The following is an 18,845-nucleotide window of genomic DNA, read 5'->3' as shown; positions in this document are numbered from 1 at the left end:
TGCCCCAACTCTCTCGGACCAACCCCAGCAGGGTTAACTAGGCCCTTCGACCTTCCAAAGGAGGTAAGGGAGTTTTCACGCCTGAGTCTGTCGGGCAATACCCAAAACTCTAAAGTGGGGTTTTGGATTTGAAGGGATTTGAAGATCCCTGCCTTTGGACAAATTTTTTCCTCCCCACTGTTGCAGAGCATGCTATGCTCTGTCCAGCTGCCTCCACCCCAGAGGTGGCTGCATTTCAAGGATGCTGCACAGGATGGGGTGCAAGATGCCTTAAAACCTTTTCGGGTGAAATAGATTACAGAACTAATACAGCCCACACTTCTTCTCTCTCATACACCTACACATACTCCTTCCCCGCCCGCTGCAACACCACAGACCCCAAAACAGCAGACCCATTCTTCTCTCCAAACAGCAGTGTCACTAGTCCATTTTATTTGGAAAAAAAATCCGTTACAGAATATTTCTTGGGAATTTTGTTTCAAACTTTTCACAACCGGAATTGTTTTCCTTGTCTCGAGAGGTACATCTTTTCCCAATGTTATTTCAAAGTAAAAATAGAAAATTAAATAAACCTCCAGCAAGTCTTAGTGGTTTATCAATCGGTATTGTGAATGAGAAAGATTAGCCCTGCCCTTCCTTTACCAAAGGCAATAGACAGTGTATTGCTTATAAATGCTAAAATGTTCCTCTTCAGGAACAAGGCATCTTTATTTTCCCTTAAGCTCATGGTTAACATTTGGGAGCAGCGTATAACTAAGCCAACCTGCGATTTCAAATTGGACAGGCACGTCTCGCTGCCACTTCAGTGTGTAATGGCAGCTACCCTGCATCCATTCAGAATATAGCCCACGGTATCTCTATTACTACCCAATCCCCTACAAGAGCTGAATACAGTTTAGAAATGGGAGCAGTTTGTAGACAGATCGAAAAATCTTGTTTATTTCCTTTTATTGACGTAAACTTTGGTAGCATTTGCAAGGTTCTTTTTTTCTTGTTTAAATTTTCAAACTCAAATACTGCCAAGGAAGCAGTTGACCTGCAGAAAAGCACAGGTGCGCTCATCAGAAAGGGTATTGTTTAATAGGCAGGAGGCCTTCCAAGCCAGCTACAGTAAGTGCTTAGACAGAGACCTGGCTGGATAACAAAACCCCCACTCAGATCCGTACAATTCAACCGGACAGCTTTAAAAAAAGACGTACTATAGAAAAGAGATTCCCAGGGGTGAAGTCTAGCCCAGGTCTGCTCACTTCTGCAGCGTTTCCCAAATTCTTTCATGGCACAGAAGGGCGTGTGGGAAGGAGAGGGGCATTCTTCTGAAAAAGCTGACTGTATACAATATAAGCAGGGGCAGCTGTTTTGGTGTATGGGGGAAAAAAAAGAATGCTGAACGGCCCCGTGACGTTGGGAAGTTAAAAAACGCTGGCAAGGTACTGAACTGAAGCTGGTGGGCGCTCCAGATGCCTCTTGCCCTTAGGAGGAGTTTTGCAAGGGGTTAGTGGGGAAGAATGGCTCGAATTGAGTGCTTCCTTCCTTATGTTATGACAGTCTCAATTAAAAACAAGCTTATCATACCTGTGTATTAAAAACAGAGCTTAGACAGAAACCAACGCAAGCCAGCACTCAACAGGCTGAATGGTCTACAATCTCGGGGGGGACATAAAATTAGACACGACTTTCCCAATTTTAAATATACAGGCTAAAAAAAGTGAAAAATTCCACACCAAGGTAACAGTTTTAAGTAGAAGAGAAATGTCCTTGCGGGCAAGGGGAGTGCTGGGAAGCAGAGGTGTTATACCATGCCTGCGTACCGGCTCCCTAAGCACATGGCACTTCTCATGCTTACATCGGTTGGTTGTCAGATGTTACTGAAGATTTCCCCCCCCACACCAAGAGGGCTCACAAAATCTTTAAAGGGAGAAATGAAGGAAGGGAGGAAGAAGAGAAAAGAAGAGCTGTCTAACTCCCCCTCTCTCGGAACAGTGTAGTCACTCACCTCTTTAAGAAGCACGAGTGGTATCAAAGGTTAGAAAGAGTGGGGGATAGACTAGTTTTTACTCCTGGTTTTATTATTTTTGTTTGTTTGAAAGCAGTCTGAAGTTGCTGAGTGAATCCTCCCTCAGAGCAGAGTCAATCGGAGCTGGCTGTTGTCAGTGGGAAGTCCAGGCTGTCTGTCATTGGGGGTGTAAAGAGACAGACAGCACTAGATTTTTGTTTCTCGTTTTTGGGGGGGGACGTGCGAGAGACTCGGGTGCTACATGAGGGGAGCTGGGGCCGTTCAATCGCCGGCTTCGTTCTCTTCTGCTGTTTCCCCCGTGGTGGCGTTCTCTGCGTTCTTAGATGCCTGTGGAAACGAACCCAAGCAGGGATAAGTGACTTTGCTTCAGGGGGAGAATCGCTAACTAATTCTGGAGAGAACCTGGAGACACAGGCCCACAGCACCCTGGAGTCTGCCAGCCTGCAATACTCCATTTGCTTCAGCATCACCCTTCCCTTTCGAAGGCCAGCCTCCGCCTGCCTGCCTCCCCTCCCCAACCCCACTAATTTGGTTCATCTCCTGTCGGGAGCACTGGGCGTTTCTTCCCTTCCCAGGATCTCACTGATGTTGGTGCAAGAAGAGTTCTCTTCCCCCACCCAGAGAAGTCTCTTGAAGCTCTCCACCTTATCAGCAATACCAGCCAGTCAACTCTCAGCTGATCTAGTCCCTTTTCCTGCTGACATCTCCCGGAGTGCAGCTCTGCTTTGATACCAGGCTACAAGTCACTATTCCTCAATGACTCCACATCAAGGCTGATCAGTTTACAAGCAAGAAAACAGCCTCTCCACCTTCCAGTGTTGCAAACTCACTCTGGGATCTGTGAGGCGTGTTGGGATCTCTTTGGCCTAGCCAGTGGTAAAGATTCTGTGGACCAAATTCTGCTTTCAGTTACACCTGTGCAACTCCCCTCCAGAAAAGGGGCATTAGTCAGTCACCCCCCGGCCACTGAAGAAAGCAGAATTTGGGATGGAGTGAATAATCTCATTAACAACACATGAGCCGAAACAGAATCCATCTCCCTCTTCCACAGCTATAAGAGCTCTGCTAGGCTATGAGGAGTCAAAATATCTTTTTGCTAAGGCCTGAGTGGAGAGTTTGGGGTCTCCCAAGATGCAGTTAACCTGTATGTGTGTGAGACCCAGCCATTATGAACTGACATAGCCAAATTACCTTCTTCTTCTTCTTTTTCTGGGTCTTCCGGCTGGCGGAGCTTTGTAGCAGTGCCTAGGAAGAGGAAGAGAAGGTAAGCAGCCAGGACAGAGAGCCGTTTTCTTTGCTCTGACTGGGGAAAAAGGGAGATTCCAACATAGCAAAACAAGCCTTTGCCAGCCATAAAGGAACAGCAGCACGTCCTGGACGGCTTGGGCTGGGCAATGACACTTGATCTGCACAGCCCCTCTGAATCCCCACGGCCGTGCAGGAAAGGACGACACACCCGTGACCAAGCAGGTGCCATTTGTGGACGAGCCTGCTGGAGATCATGTTCCTGACACCACCACCGTGAAACCAGACTGCAGCTCCTCTTTGCTCTGAATTCCTCTGCCACCTTCTCACATGTGCAGAGCAGCGCATCAGAACCACGCCCCCAGACAGCTCCAGCTGGCTCCGCTCAGCTTCAAAACTAGGTGCTTGGCTTTCTCATCAAACCTTCACTCTGTCTCTGCAGGAGCTTGGCCTCTCTGGGCCTCCGTCCCCGTCAGGGGATAAAAGCACAGCCCTGCCTTACCGGGGGGGTTCTACAGATCCAAACGGCAGAGAGAGAATAAAGAACAACCCACTACTCTGGGGGGACTCATGCGATTCTATGCACTTCAGGGAAGCAAACGCGTTTCCTCGGACTGACCTTCAGTTCTGCATCCTGAACCTCAAACTCGGATTTGTAGAGCTCCGGCTCGAAGGGGCCGCAGGTTATCCTCATGGGACCGTTGGGCATTAAAAGCACTGTGAATTTGAACTGGGCGACAAACTCGCCTGTAAAGCAGGAATCACAGTTAGAGCCAACACGCTGGACTACACATTGATGGTGGGGAACAGCGTGCAACCCAAAGTCCACCACGTTCTCCCACCGGCGCATCTGCTGGGACAATCGGTAAACTAACACTGCATCTGAAGTGAGCTGTAGCTCACGAAAGCTTACGCTCAAATAAATTTGTTAGTCTCTAAGGTGCCACAAGTCCTCCTTTTCTTACTGCATTTGTAGTGTTTCAATTACGTCCCTCCCCGCTCAGGACAGGATCGTTCCTAAAGTAGGTCCTCCAGGCTAACCTTTAAGTAAACCAAACTGACAGCGCTTCCATCACCACGCCGGGGAGATTATCCCCCATCGTCCAAAAGATCTCACCACCAGAATTATTCTTACGCAAGACCTGGCAACCAAGGGGTTAAGAGCTACTTAGCGAAGAAATCTCCTGTTTTATTGGGAGCACGTGTCTGCACAGCACCACCCTGCGGGGACATGGCTACAGAGGGAACCTGTCTGATCAGAGCCCCTGAGGGGACCAGAAGTTGCTCTTCCAGCCATTTTGCTCTCCTGCAAGCCCCCCACACCAACGGACTCACCTTCCTTTTCATAGAGGACATTGAAAGGCTGGAGCAGCTCGTGTTTGGCGCATTCCACCACCCCCATCCTGGCCTTCTTCTCATCCTCAAATGCCCTGCAAGAAAGGGAGAGAGGCACAGACCTGACCTTCTGCCTCTCTCGCTGCTCTAAGGATTGCACAACGGACTACTGTTTTCACCAGAGACGGGGGAAGCCCTGTGAGCCAAGCTACAGACCCAACCATGCTGCCTAACTTCCCGCTGGGGTTTGGCTGGAGACGTTACTTGGCCCCTCCCCACGTAGAGGCCAGCCCTGCTGCGGTGTGTTGCTGGTGCAGGATGGGTGGTAGCAGGTGCATGGATGAAAGCTCAGGGAGCTAATGGAGCTAAGTGAATGCGGAATCCCAGAAAAAGCCCACCGATCTGAGGCACAAATGGAGCATTAACCTGGGAAGTAATTTCTTTTTCCTAAAGCACACGTCAGTCAAAAAAAGGGGGCTTGGAAATACCCCTGCATCCTGACACAGCTTTGACTCCACTCTGTGGATACGACAGGACTGTATTTCAGCTTGTATTTCAGCTGCAACCCCCCACAAGGAACAGGAGGGTCTCAAATCCTCACAGACCCCAGAGGGGTCTTAATCTCCTGGTCGGGGTGAAACGTCAAAGTCAATCACATCCCCTCCCTATGGCTTGTCCAGCTGCAGCAAACCCTGCCAGAACAGCACCCTCTGTGGCAGAGCAGCTGTCAAACCGATTTTGCTGTCAATAACCAGGTGAGGGCTCTTGCAAGGCCCCTATTCTGGGCAGATGGGGACGCCATGAAAGGAAGAAGAGAGAATACCTGAGAGTAAATGGCATAGTGTCAAAGCGCCTCTCCACCTCGCTGAAAAAGGCACGGGAGGTTTTCATTTTCAAGCCATACTGCTTGGAGGGGTCCCTTTTGTAAATGGTAGTTCTCTGGCCAGCATCCTTCGCCTAAAAACACAAACGAGACAAACACAACCAACAGACAGTTGGACTGAGTGCATGCTGGGGCTTCGGTACCTCCACAGGGCTTCTCACACACACACACTCTCCCAGCTCTCCCCGAGGGGTCTCCATTTTACACACAGGGCAATGGAGACCAAGGAGGTGAAGTAATTGGACCAGCTGTAGAATTCTTGCTGTGAGTCTGGCTCCCAATGCCACGTTCCGATCACGGGGCCATTCTGAAGTCCCCACGGGCATAAAGTAACAGCGTGCTGAAGGACACTCACCTTCCCTTCCCCAGTGCTGACAAGCACATCAATGGCGTAAACTTCATGGACCTCAAACTCGGCTTTTTCATGGTCCTTCCTAGGTGGGAGAGGTTTGGCGAGTGAGCAAAGTGAGACATCTCTACAAGGGAAAATCCTCCTTCGCTCTAATAATATTGCTGTACAGAGCTGGGGGCAGGGGGAGGGCCGCGTACAGAGGACCACAAACGTATGTGGTGCTTTACATAGCAATTAGAGGAGCTTAATCAAACCGACATACAGGAGATAGAGGTAAGGCTCCATGGAGGTGCTCTGCAGTGGTTCTAGAGATCTGAGAGACAACCATCATTCAGGAAATTCTTCGCTGCCCCAGCCACCAGCACCATCTTCAATCATTAAGATGGAAGGGACTTTAAGAAACAAGTTTATTTTTAATCACTTATGCTGTTTACTCTCTGCACTTGGCTCAGCCTAGATCACAGATGGGTCACTTTCACTTCCAGTGTGTCTTGCATTAGCTCAATGCTGGAGAGTCCGGACTCCAGCTTACAGATTGATTTTAATCGAAGATATTTAAAACAAATGTCACGGAAACTTTTCTAGTAAAATTTATTCTGTTATTTGTATGGTAGCACCTAGGAGCCCCAAGCATTAACCAGGGCCCATTGTGCCAGGCGCTGTACAAACCCAGAACACGAAGATGGTCCTTCCAACGTAAGTAGTAGATTCTAGATTTTAAAAAGCCAAAACTCCTCAATGTTGGGTCTAAACAACCAGAACCTATCCCTGAAGGAAAGGGGGGAGCTGGTGGAAGGAAATGGGATATCTAGGTCCAAGATGTGACTGAAAATGGCAGCCTATGGGAACTAATTTGATTGGTCTCAATCTAGTTCCTGGTGAACTTGTGTCCACATCATTAAAGCAATCCGCTGTCACAACTGGGAATGGTTGGCGATTTTGCTGGCAGTCGCAGAGGCCAAGGACTGACTCTTAGTGATGGGGACACTTTCTAGAGAGACCAGCTAACTGCACAGATGCCAGCAAAAGGTTTAGGGGGTAACAACCTTCAGTCACTACCTCCCAACCTAAGCTGCCAAGGCAGAGCATCATAAATTACCTTAATGTAAGAAAAAATGGAAGACTCTGGGCTAACGAACACCCACTATCCCACCCAGCCAGGTACCACAAGCGGGGAACTAGAAAAGAGAGGTGATTCTCACTGCAGATCTGGTCTCTCACCCCCTCGCAATACTACTGATAGAAGTGACAATCCCAGAGAGGAGACTTACTTTTGCTGGTCTGTAGGGTTTTGGATGATAGTTTTCTCTCCATCAATCACGTGCTGTTTCAGCTGGTGTGACAGCATCCCTGCCAAGTTAGGAGAATCCATCAGCACCTCAGAGCTGCAAACCAGCTACAGAGTGATTTGCATTGTTAACGCTCCAAGAACATGCCCTTAAGCTTTCTGCTAGAGGGAGAATAGCAAAGCTAAAATTTGAGACAGTTTGCCCTTCTACCACCCCCTCCGTCCAGGGATCTCAAAGGGCTTCATTCATTAAGTTTCACAACTATTCTGTGACATAAAGCAAAGGTCCCCACTTTAAAGGGGTAATTCCATGTCCTAGGCACAGCCACAGATAGATTCCTTTGTACCACTTCCAACTCCCAGCACAACAGTCTAACCATCAGATCACACCGGCTCAGCGGTGACTCCAGGAGGACATGATCTAAGCCCCCCCTAAAATCATGCATCATGTGTTTTAAACAAACTGACATTCTTCTTTGCAGTCTCTGTAGCCTGGGACAGCAGCTACTGGGAGAATCAGCAGTTGCATGGGAATTACAAGCATCCAATGTCTCTGAACGACACATTCTTGAGCGTATCCAGGGTTGCATGGAGGCAGAAATGTTTTTGCCAATGTTTAGATTACTTATGTCCCCCCTGCACAGTCTAGCTAATGGGGCATTCAGCAAATACTTTTGGGCTCAACTCAGTCTCCCTGTCTGCTTTGCAGTACACATTAGAATTCAGATTCATCAAGAAAAGCCAAAAGGCCGTTCCTAATCTGCTTCCCAAATCATCAGCCACAGCATGGAAACTAACATTTCTCCATTTTGGAAGGACTGCAGCCAGTGATGGCAAAGAGATCAGAGCCGAGGCAGAAAACAGCTCCATTTGTTTTCATAAACTGGGTCTAATGCTACTACTGCCAGTGACCGCATAAATACGGCACCCGACTGTTTCCAAAACAGTGGCTGCTTGAACTCCCTTGACAGCGTGAGCAGCCGCCTCCTCGCTGCAGCCGAGGTGATGTTTTTCTCCCAGAGCGTGGAGCAAAGCATTGGCGAGACCTACACAACATCCCACGCAACAAACAGCCCAGTCCTGGAACTGCAGCTCTCTGCAGAGAGCTGAGAGAACAAGCCTTCTACAGTATGTCCTGGGATTTAACCGATTAGTGGCGACGTGATTTGTTGCTGAAGTAACTGACAGTCACATCACTCCGCGAGCAAACAAACAGGATAACAGAACCTGTCCAGACATTTGTGCTTATAATTTTGATAGATAATTTCCATGTTTATATTTAAGCATTTACTTTCAATTTGTATCCATTTAAATGTTCACAGCTGCAGGAGTTTATGGGGAGGTCAAACAATTATTTAATGATGGTAAAAAAAATCAAAGCTTATTAACCACTAAAACACAAATTTGTCAACATCACATGTCGAAACACACAAAGTAACTGTTCTTAAATCAAACTTTAAGTCAGAGATCCCCGAAGTGTGGGACATGGGGGGGAGGGCCCAGAAGGGCCCAGACCAGCCCCCATGGGGGTTGGAGGGGAGCTCCCCCAGCCCTGCTCCCATCACCGCCCCCCCCATGTCCCTGGCCCCATGCCAGCCCCGTCCGCTAGCCGCAGTCCTGCTCCAGACCACCACCACCCCCCGCAGCTGTGGCCCCCTAATCCCTGTCCACCCCCCCCCCCCAGATGCTCCCGGGGGGGACACGGACAAGGGTAAGGGGATGGAGGACCCTCAAAGGTTTGGGGACCACTGCTCTAAGTTGTCAAGCAGCCCTTTCCTTTCTTATTTTGCTGATCTGTACATTTCAGTGACCCACCAATGACCGTTTTTTCGTTGGTTTATCTGAATACAGTGAAACTGATGTTTACTGATAGGAATCTAACCCCTCCAAAGCTGAACCTAACTGAGAACTGTGAGCTCAGCTCCCAGACACCTGTTCAAACATTATGGTCTGATTTGTCTAAGATGCTGCCAAGGGCAACTTCCTACTCTCCGATTCAGAACGGTATTACTGAGAAAACGCCAACCAGTTAACGATCGACGGGAGCCGCTCACACACACTGCCTTATAGCATCGTTCAGCAAAGGATCCCCAAGCAACTTATAAACATTCCCTCACCTACACAGTTAAACATCCACATTGTACCAACGGGCAAACTGGAGGCACAGCGGTTAAATGATTTCCGCCCAGTCTCACAGGGAGCCTGCAGAAAGCTTGGGGGAGAGTGCACCAGAGCCCTAATCCGGGACAGACATGGAGCTCTACTCATAACCGTCAAAAGCTTCCCAAGGTTTTGAATTGAGTAGGCCAGGGCTCCCTGGATAGAATTAGTGCACCTTTACTTCTCCTCTGGCTGTCACTTGCTCTGAACTCAGCAAGACCTTACCTTCGATCGGCGTGCAGTTAAACGAGTGCGCTATTTTGTTCCAGGCATCTGTCACTTGTGTGTTCTGTGGGAGTAAAAAGACAGGAGAACAAGTCAAGATTTTAAAATTCAAGCCACAGACACACCAGGGATTTCATCTGTGTTCTGCAATGAAACCAGTGCATTTTCTAACTGAATGACTCCCGCAACATCCCCTAACATTTAGGGAGCTGAAACAATCACAGGTTTTGTGTTGTTTTATACCCGCAAAAATGACAAGGTAACAGCAAAAATACAAATCCAGAAGAAAAAAAGGTGTGTTTTGTGCTATGGCAGTGGTCCAAAGTCCCCATGGTGCTAGGCACTGTACACACGCATTTAGGAGACAGGTCCTAATCTGCAATGTGGATACCACTAGGATAAACCAAGCGTGGAAGAAAGGACTGGAGCATTATCCCGATTTACAGACAAGGAGCTAAAGCCCAGCAAGATTAATTCACAGGCCACAGGTCACATAGTAAGTCGATATGGTCGGGGGCTGGTAACATGGATGAAAGGAGAATGTCAACAGTATTTGAGAAGTGTGAACACCAAGGACAGAAGTGTGGCTTAGGGCCCCAAGGGGGATGGTTATGAGGAATGGCAAGAAATCAAGAAAGAGAAATTTAAGCCAATTATCAGGAAACATTCCCGAACAGCGAGCTCTACTGGAATGTGACAGTCTCCCAAGGAAATTGGTGCAAACCCCATAAATCTTATCCATTTAAATGATAAGCCCTTTGGGGCAGGGACCACTTTTTTATTCCATTTGGGGTCCCGGTCTATATTTAGCGCTTTGGTAATACAAATAAATAATAATAAATGAGCGAAGGACAACTGTGCACTGAGGAGAATGGATGGGTTAGATCTGACCTAGCCCCTTTGCCATCTTTAACTTCTTCTAGGATTTTATTGCTTCTCATTTTGACTGGAAGTAACAGCTTCTCATTGGATAAATACTGCCTGTTTATGGAGATTAAGGCACAGCAATACATGCCCATTGACCTGGGTCACTGGGCCACCACCTTGATGTAAATTCCAAGATGCAGCCACCGTGAAAGAGAGATGCAGAAGCTAGTCTATTCCTTGGGTTTCATACTCGGCTGGAGAGGGAAACCTGTGCACGTCCAAGGTATCTGCAAAACCTTCCAAGATGCAGGTCACAGACACAAGCCAGCAAGCGTGACAGGTTCACTCCCTCTGGCTCTCTTGCTCACCACGCCTCAAACTGAAAAGCAAGCCACCAACCCTGTGAAACAAGGTTCATCTGACCATGTGGTCTGGTGCCAGTGACTCGTAACCCTTAAAATGGCTAAGAGTGCTCAGCTGTCTTCAGGGAGGGACCGACAAGCAGTAGTACCAAGCCCTTGCGTAACGATGGCTTCTTCCCAAGGAGAGCTCAAATCCTGCTGGACAGTTAACACTGTATACAGCATTAAAGCCACAGCACTTCATGCCACATAGCTCGTGCTCACCCCAGAATGTGGCTCAGCTGTCTATGGCCAGCTGGCTGTAGTTCCCCACACAGTTGATCCGCCCCTTCCAGAGAAGGTCACAGCTTTCTATTTCTATATGTACAGGGCCACAGAGCAAGGGCAGGGTGTGCGTGTGCATTCCTGACCCTCTAGATACACCTGGGCAGCACCAAACCATTCTCACCTGGTTTCCGGGTTTTACCAAGCGCAGGGCAGCTTCAGCACAGAGGTGAGCCGCCTTGACAACATCAGCTTTACGACCCGTCACCGGGGTTTCCTGGAAAAAGTTGTCTGTTTTTGAAACATGTCTTTTCTCCCCTCTCTAGGATGAATTCTGTGCTAGTGGGAGCTCCTATCCTGACCCCACACTGAAATCCTCCATCTGTAGTATGGCAGGACGCCCTTCCCTCCCTCCCACTTTGCTAACCAATCTCAGGCTAAGCATGGAAGGGACCCTGAGGAGAGGAGAGTTCAAACTTCCCAGCCTATTCAGCCATCTCCACTCTGTCAGAGGGGCTAGCTACTGCCAGCTGCAGCTGAAATTCATTGAAAAACTGAAATGTAAATGCCAGAGGTACAGGCAGGAGCGCTGTATAACATGTCTGCCATTGCTTGAGACCCCAGAACCACACAGGACAAAGCCCTGGAGATCGTCCTTTAGCAGCCAAAAGCAGATCTAAGGGCTCTTTTCTTTTCTTTCTATTATCTAACCCTAATATCAATCAACATGTTCATGAGAGAACTGCTGCCCCCAGGAGCTTGTCTATGATTCACTAACGTCCTCCTCCGGGGGCTACAGGTAGAAACGCGAGTTTAAAGTTTGTTTACATGACAAGTTTATTCAAATTTTACAAATATATTTTCCCCTAGGTGGCAAGTCCCCTGAATGCTATTTGCGTACGTGACTTCCCAACGCCGCAACAGATGGGCTGTGCCATCAACCACCCACGTCCTGCAAGCATCTCCACCAGCACACACCAGGCCTGTACATGTCACGCTGCCCCTGAGTGAATACAGCCACCTGCAAGCCCGTGAACTGCAAGTTCAGGCAGGAGAAGTGTGTAGTAGGGACTGGGTCTGGAGGCCATCTGACTTGCTGTCCAAATCACCTGAGCTCAGAGCTGCAAAGGTGAACACAGCAGCCTCCTGTGGTGGCAGAAGGAACAGGATTCTCAAGCCCAGTTTGACGGGTCTGCTCCATGAACCCAGGACACTGTCCCCTCAGACTTCCCCCCCAGATCAGCCGGTAAGTGCAGGTCACCTGCAGCAGCTCAGCGAACATTTGATTTGTTTCACATGTGCTGTGTTTGATCTACTTTAACGTTCAAACAGTTCAGCGTTCCGGCTTTTAGAAGGCGAATACTGATTGATTGGTTTTCACACTGCTTCTGTTAATGTTCTCCAAACTCATTGATGCACAGACTTCTGCTCTGCTGCCAACGTCAGGTGCTCTCTCTGCAACCAGGGGCACTCAAGCGTGGGCTTTTATATCCTGCTTTTGCTGAACCTCGCCTGATCTGAAAGTAGCATGGGAGAGATCTCCACTCAAGCCACAGGCAAGAAACATACCTTTGCTGCATCGATGATAAAACTGTGTGCTACATTCGCTATGAAGCCATCCACATGGACGCCCAGGTCACTAACACAAAGAGGAAAAACAGGATTAGTTGCAGGCAGGGCCTCATGGCTCAGGAAACTTCTTTATGACCTTTAAACACATTAGAGGAGCAGGGTATGTTTCAAATGCATCACTTGCCAGGCCAATACTTCCTAGAGTTAGCCAGTTTGTAAACACACTTAACAGACCAAGCAGCAGTAAACAGCAGAAGCCAGAAGCCAACATTTAACTCACAATAACATAGCTCAGACACTTACATCTTGACCAAATCTCCGTCTTTGAGGATATAATCCTGGTCACTCTTCAAGGGGGAGAAGTGACAGACACAGTTATTTACCGATATACTCGTCGGGAAGGCAATACCTATGAACAAAAGGAATAATGGTGAGATCGCACCTGCGTGCACTTCAGAGATACTGACCCTGCTGCCAATGCACTACATACAGGACTCCATGGAGCCAGCACCCCATGGTCCATCTCACAGAGCAGCAAACAAGCGATCTGCACTTGGGTCCAAATGCACATGTGATTCAAAGCCTCGGCCTGCTGTGCACATATGCAGGCTACAACCAGGAGTCTGGTGTGTTAGTCTCTTCCGTTGCACCGGAGAATAAAGCGGTATAATACTAGAGCTGCGCTAGCTCATGCTGCGACCTCGGCAGTTCGCTCAAGCTAAGCCGGGCCTGTCAGTGCCCAAAGAGAGATCGCCAAGGAACAAGGAATTCCCTCAGACATCAACGCGTTACTCTTGAGTGTCAGTTCTAGGGATCACAGTGCTGCTGGAGGTGCCATCTTTCAGATTAGATGCAAAAGCACTGTCTTGATCACTTGTAGTCATTAAAGATCCAACTCAACTAATTATATTTGGAGTAACTAGAACTCCCCCTTCAGCTTCCATGGGCTACAGTATTTGGTTTTATCCCCTGTCCTAAACTCGTCAACAGCGCACACCAATAGCCCAGAGGTGACAGACATTTGTGTGATTCGTTTAGTATGCATATACGCTAAACTCTCTGAGATCTTTCAGGAAGAATGTCAATGTGGAAAATCAATATTTGATTACTATAAAATCAGGCATCTGCCTTGAACTTGGGTAAAACAAGTCAGCTCTAGAAGAGAACCAGTCTCTTGATCATTTGTTTTTAACTGTCCCTATTGCTGTTTTAATTGTCTACGTTGTATGTGATATGGGAGATACGGATGTAGTACATTAAAACAAACAGAGTGCTTTCATCAAGAATAGAACTCTGCTCGTTTGGAGTGTGAGAGACTGAAGAAAAGCTAAACAGGTCAGCAACTCTTATGACATACAAGTGAGGAGACAGCAAATCAATTGAGACCACAAGGCAATATGGTCTGAGGGTCGGAGCACAAGTAAGGAAGTCATGAATTTCAAAATTTTTATCTCAGCTCTGGCTATGACTTGCTGTCTCCTATTCGGGGAAAATCAAAGCCTCTAGGGTGTCTGTCTCCTCAGCTGAGCACCTGCCCGTGGAGGAGGACTGTTGAATGGCGTACAGTGCTTTTAAAATGCAAAGCACTAAAGTACCGACATAGATCAGTTGGGGTTTGGCACGGATTTTTTTTAAAGCATTGCTCTGGGCACAGCCCTTTGGCCAAAACACAGAACAAACGTTTGCTGCGTCTCTCAGCGTCAGACCAACTGCAGCCCAGACAGACAAACATGGAAGAACTGCGTTTAAAGCAATCATCTTTCTCTCAAGAGACAGAGTCCTCAAATATCCAGGGCCAGGAACCAGGACACTCACCATGGCTCTTTACGTAGCCATGGAAATCTTGTGAAAATTACAGACCAGCAAGTATGGTGGGTCCTATTAGAGACAAGGCATTTGTCTCCAAAACAAAACTAGTTTGTCTCAATGGGTATGGCTAATTCAAGTGTGAAACTCAAATTAACCAGTGCTGTGTGGAAGCTGCTGTAGATTGCTCCTTAGCAGAAAATGTGGGGTGAGGGTTTTTTGGGTGACAGTGATAAGCATGAAGCCTGGAATCCAGCGTTCAGAAAGTAATCTTCATTATGGACTTCAGTAGTTTCACTGTATGGTGTGATGTAAACAAACAGAAAAGGAAAGAGCCCTGCATTGAAAAAGGAACCCTTGAAACTGTACTTTACCTTTTTTCATTTCTTTCTCCTTCTTGAAGATTTTGCCAGTCTCTTCCATGATCATGGCATCCCCTTTCTCACACAGGCTGAGAACAGACCCTCCAGATTTAGCTGCTTCAACCACTGCACGCAGGACCCCTGGGTTCAAACACACAGTGTTGTTGAATCTGAAATGGATGCATTAACTAAAAAACAGCCAACAACTTTAAAAAAAAGAGACCCTTCATAGATGACAGTGCTGCAGGAAGGGAATTGGTGGCTCAACTTTTCATCCCAAATGAGTACACCAAACATGCACAAATTTGATTTTTTTAAAATTATTTTTTACGACTGGCATCCATAGACACTGACTCAGGAAGTCCAGCAAGCACTACCGTGCTGACTGCAAGAGCATGTGAACTAGCACAGCAACTTGCACACCTGAAGTGTTGAACTGTAGATGTCCTTGAAATGTCAAACACCTGTCCACTCCCACCTACACACACAGCAAGGTCTGTTTAATAAAGGAGTCAAGTGGAAGCAGCACTGTTCTCCCACATTCCTTCTCTTCAGAAGTCAGGGCTTTAGAAACAGGTTCAAAAATGACCCAGGAGACAGTATGTGTCACACATCAAAGGAACAAGGGCTGCTATTGTGGGTTTCAAGGACTATTATATATAGTTTCTCATTGGGACAGGTCACTTGGCACCAGAGTTGGCAACAGCACAGAACAAGTGCAGCTTAACTACCTATGTTAGTCTTAACACCGTGCAGCCACCTTTCCTGCAGTTGCACATGGAAACGTTTCCGAACTAACCCTTTGCTTCCTTTCATTCTTCCTAACTTCATAGACAACGTGCCGCACCAGATGTTACAGAACGTTATATTCCCAAGTTACAAAACATTGCATAGATTTTGTTTTGGAGGTATTATAGTTTTGCTTTTCGATCGCTTCAAAGGGCTTTATCAGGATGCTCAGATCCCATCACAGAATACAAGGTAAATTTCTCTCTTTTATAAATGGCTAGAAAATATTCAAAGCGTGAGGCTGTTGCTGAAGTACTCCAGCATCACATCTGTGAACAAATCTTGATTGCCTTACTCACAAGAGTAGTCCCAGGGAAGTCTCTGGGATTATTTGAGGGTGAACAGCAAACAGGTTTGCGCATTAGCCAATAGTCAGTATATACAGGCACTGGGAGCCAGGGCTTTCCTTCTGTTCCCAGATCTACCACTGGCTATATGCCATTACTTCACCTCTGGGCTTCATTTCCCCCCTCCTCTGACAAAGTGGGATAATTCTTATCTATTTCACAAGGGAGCCGTGAAGCTTACAATTTTGTAAAGTGCTTTTAGATCCCTGGATAAAAGGCATTTGCTCAGAAATATCTTGCCCAATTTCTCCTATGTGGGGGAAGAGCCTACTTAATGAATTAAGTTAAAAAAAATTATTTCCTCATACCATCACCTTTCCATGTACTACATAAAAACTGTAAATTTGGAAGTGGTTTTTTTAAGTATATCTAAAAAGCATCACAAAAACAGCATTTTCTGTATGCCATCATGTTGTGAAGAATGGGCAGCCTGAAAATATGAAGTGTTAAAATTCACACAGAAGCAAAACAAATGGCGATCAATATCCATTAGGGACTGGGAAAGTTACAAAACAGTTTAATAGCACTGGCCAAGGAACATCTATTAACTGTACTTTGTACTTATACAGGGCCTCATTCCATGAATTAAAAGCACTTTACATCATTAAATACATGTACCATGTTGTCAAGAAATCAAGAGAAAATCAGGAAAATTTAAAACCTTGTCACTATTCTGGATTTTGAATGTTTTACAACCATGATGTACAGAAAAGTACTGTGACCATTTTACTTTCCCATGAGGAGTGTCCCCTACATGCCATTAAACTGATCTGAACACATTAAAAGAATTTATTAAATCTAATGTTAAAAAAATTATATAATACACAGGTTGGAAAAGAGTGTCTGTACATCTGGGTATAGTGCTTAGATTATCCACAAATACAAAGTTTCTTTTTAAAAGTCATATGCTCCATAGAGTCCACAATCAGCAATAACCCAAATTTAGATGAATAGATTTAACAACAGTTTAGATAGCAGAATCCGAACACTCAGGTAACATCACTCATGAAAAGTTGCACAGAGATTTGGTTGTGGAAAGCAAAAATATATCAATGAGTGGAGGTTGTCCCTCAGTAATTGAGAATTAGGTAGGTTGTCCATTTAGAAAATACAATCCATGAGGAAAGTATGTCAGTTTGCACTACAACCTGTCTAGATCTTGGAGTTAAATCCAGCTTGCGGATACACGTTCACACATGGCTGGTGAGACTCATGTTTGCAACTCCCCACCCAATCTACTAATAATGAGCCCGCTCCCCATGCCGCCACAGCCTTCAGCAGGATCCTCTCTAAAAGGGAGTTTACTAAATACAGCGATTGCTAAGGGCATCAAGGAAGCGCTGAAAGGCCGGTGGATCCCGACTCCAAACCAGTCCGGCCAGACTGTTCAGCGGCTGCCACTGTTCTCCGGAGTTACCAGTTGCCACCATGAATGATAAAGCAAAAATAATAAAAATAAAAATAAAAATAAAGAGGAAGCCGAGCTGGGGGCCGACGCCGAGCGTGAACCAGGGACCCAGCGGCGCGCTGGGTCCCGGGTCCCGGCTGCGCCCCGCAGCCAGGCTCGGCTCGGGCCTGGGAGACGCCGGCGGGACTCTGCCCCGGGGGTCCCGCCCCAGCCCCGCCAGGGGCCCGGGAACAAAAGCCCGGGCGGCAGGACGCGGGCGGGCTGCGGGAGCCGCACATGGCAAGGGGCGGAGGCGCCGCCGGGCCATGTGGCGGCACTTCCCGGCCGGGGCAGGGCGCTCGCGGCCCCGGGAAAGCCCGGCTGCCCCCCCCCCGGCCCCCTGGCTGTCCAAGGCGGGGGGGGGGGGGGCTGGGAACCCCCCCGCCACTCCAGCCTGGGGGGGCGCGGCCGGGCCATGTGCTAGGGGCGCCCCGAGGTGCGGGGGAAGGAACTGGGCCCTCCCCGGCCTTTACTGGGGGCGGGGGGGGCTCTGCCAGCGGGCCCCCCCCGGGCACTCGTGGGGGGGGGGGCAGGGCATGGCCCTGGGGGGGAGAGGGCGCTGCCTTTCCCCCATTAGCGGGGGGGACCCTCAGGGCACCCCGGGGGTCCCAGCCCCCCCCGGCCTCCCGCCCCCCCCGGCGCTGCCCAGAGCGGATCAGACCCGTCACGTCCCCCCCCGCGCCCCGGCCTCGCGCCCCCCGGGCCCCGCACTCACGGTTGGCGATGTCCCCCCCCATCTTGTATTTGGTCACCACCAGGTCCTCGGCGATGGTCAGCTCGGCCGCCTCCTCCTCGCCCGACATGGTGGGCGCCGCCCGGGCCCGGCCTGGCCTCGCCCCGCGCTGGAACCGCCGCCGCCTGAGGAGAGACCCGGCCGGAGCGAGCGAGCCGGAGAGAGCGCGGGCTCCGCGCGGGGCACGCTGGGGAGGCGAGTCCCCGCCCGCTGGGCCGCCGGACTACGACTCCCGGCAGGCGCCGCGCGAAGGGGAAGCGGCCCCGCCCTCCGCCGCGTCGAAGACCACGACTCCCGGCGTGCAGCGCGCCCGGGGGAGCTGTCGCGAGAGCAGGGGGCAGAGTCGCGCTTTCCGAGATGGCGGGTCGCAATGCACGCTGGGAGTTGTAGGCGGGGGGCTGAACTACAAGTCCCAGCGGGCTGAGGGGCCCTTAGTTAAAGAGGGTTGGGACGGGAGGGGCTGCCCTAAGGGTGGGGGGAAGCAGGGGCGCGGCCCGGGGGAGAGAGGGGGCACCCCAAGGGGGAGGGGCACCCTCAGGGAAGAGGGAGGGGAGCACTGTGGGACGGGCACCCCAAGGGGGAGGGGCACCCAAGGGGGAGGGGAGCACGGGGGAGGGGCACCCCAAGGGGGAGGGACAGAGAGGGGGCACCCCAAGGGGGAGGGAGGGGAACACGGTGGGGGGGGGCACCCCAAGGGGGGGAGAAAGGGGCACCCAAGGGGGAGGGGAGCACGAGAGGAGGGGGAGAAAGGGCACCTCAAGGGGGAGGGACACCCCAAGTGGGGGAGGCACAGG

The 18,845-nt window shown here is 49.2% G+C and overlaps 1 protein-coding gene across 2 annotated transcripts; it reads right to left on the bottom strand.

Moving 5' to 3' along the window:
- Nucleotides 1-410: 410 nt before the first annotated feature.
- Nucleotides 411-18,425, bottom strand: PA2G4 (proliferation-associated 2G4). 2 transcript variants are annotated; one of them, XM_037883671.2, is made up of 13 exons: nt 18,034-18,425; nt 14,748-14,876; nt 12,871-12,976; nt 12,565-12,634; nt 11,180-11,272; nt 9,503-9,566; nt 7,101-7,179; nt 5,833-5,911; nt 5,418-5,551; nt 4,595-4,689; nt 3,879-4,006; nt 3,206-3,259; nt 411-2,341 (listed from the first exon to the last, which is right to left on the bottom strand). In XM_037883671.2, exons 1-13 carry the CDS (start codon nt 18,119-18,121, stop codon nt 2,276-2,278), a joined length of 1,185 nt encoding a protein of 394 aa, XP_037739599.1. In that variant the 5' UTR covers nt 18,122-18,425; the 3' UTR covers nt 411-2,275. The 2 variants fall into 2 exon arrangements, with proteins under 2 accessions (XP_037739599.1, XP_043388518.1); XM_043532583.1 differs by having other exon boundaries at nt 14,748-14,905; nt 18,034-18,228.
- Nucleotides 18,426-18,845: the final 420 nt, after the last annotated feature.

The sequence above is a fragment of the Chelonia mydas genome, chromosome 20 (assembly GCF_015237465.2).
Source record: "Chelonia mydas isolate rCheMyd1 chromosome 20, rCheMyd1.pri.v2, whole genome shotgun sequence".
NCBI classification, from domain to species: Eukaryota; Metazoa; Chordata; order Testudines; family Cheloniidae; genus Chelonia; species Chelonia mydas.
The sequence above is the reverse complement of the archived record's forward strand: the minus strand, read 5'-3'. Positions and strand labels throughout refer to the sequence as shown.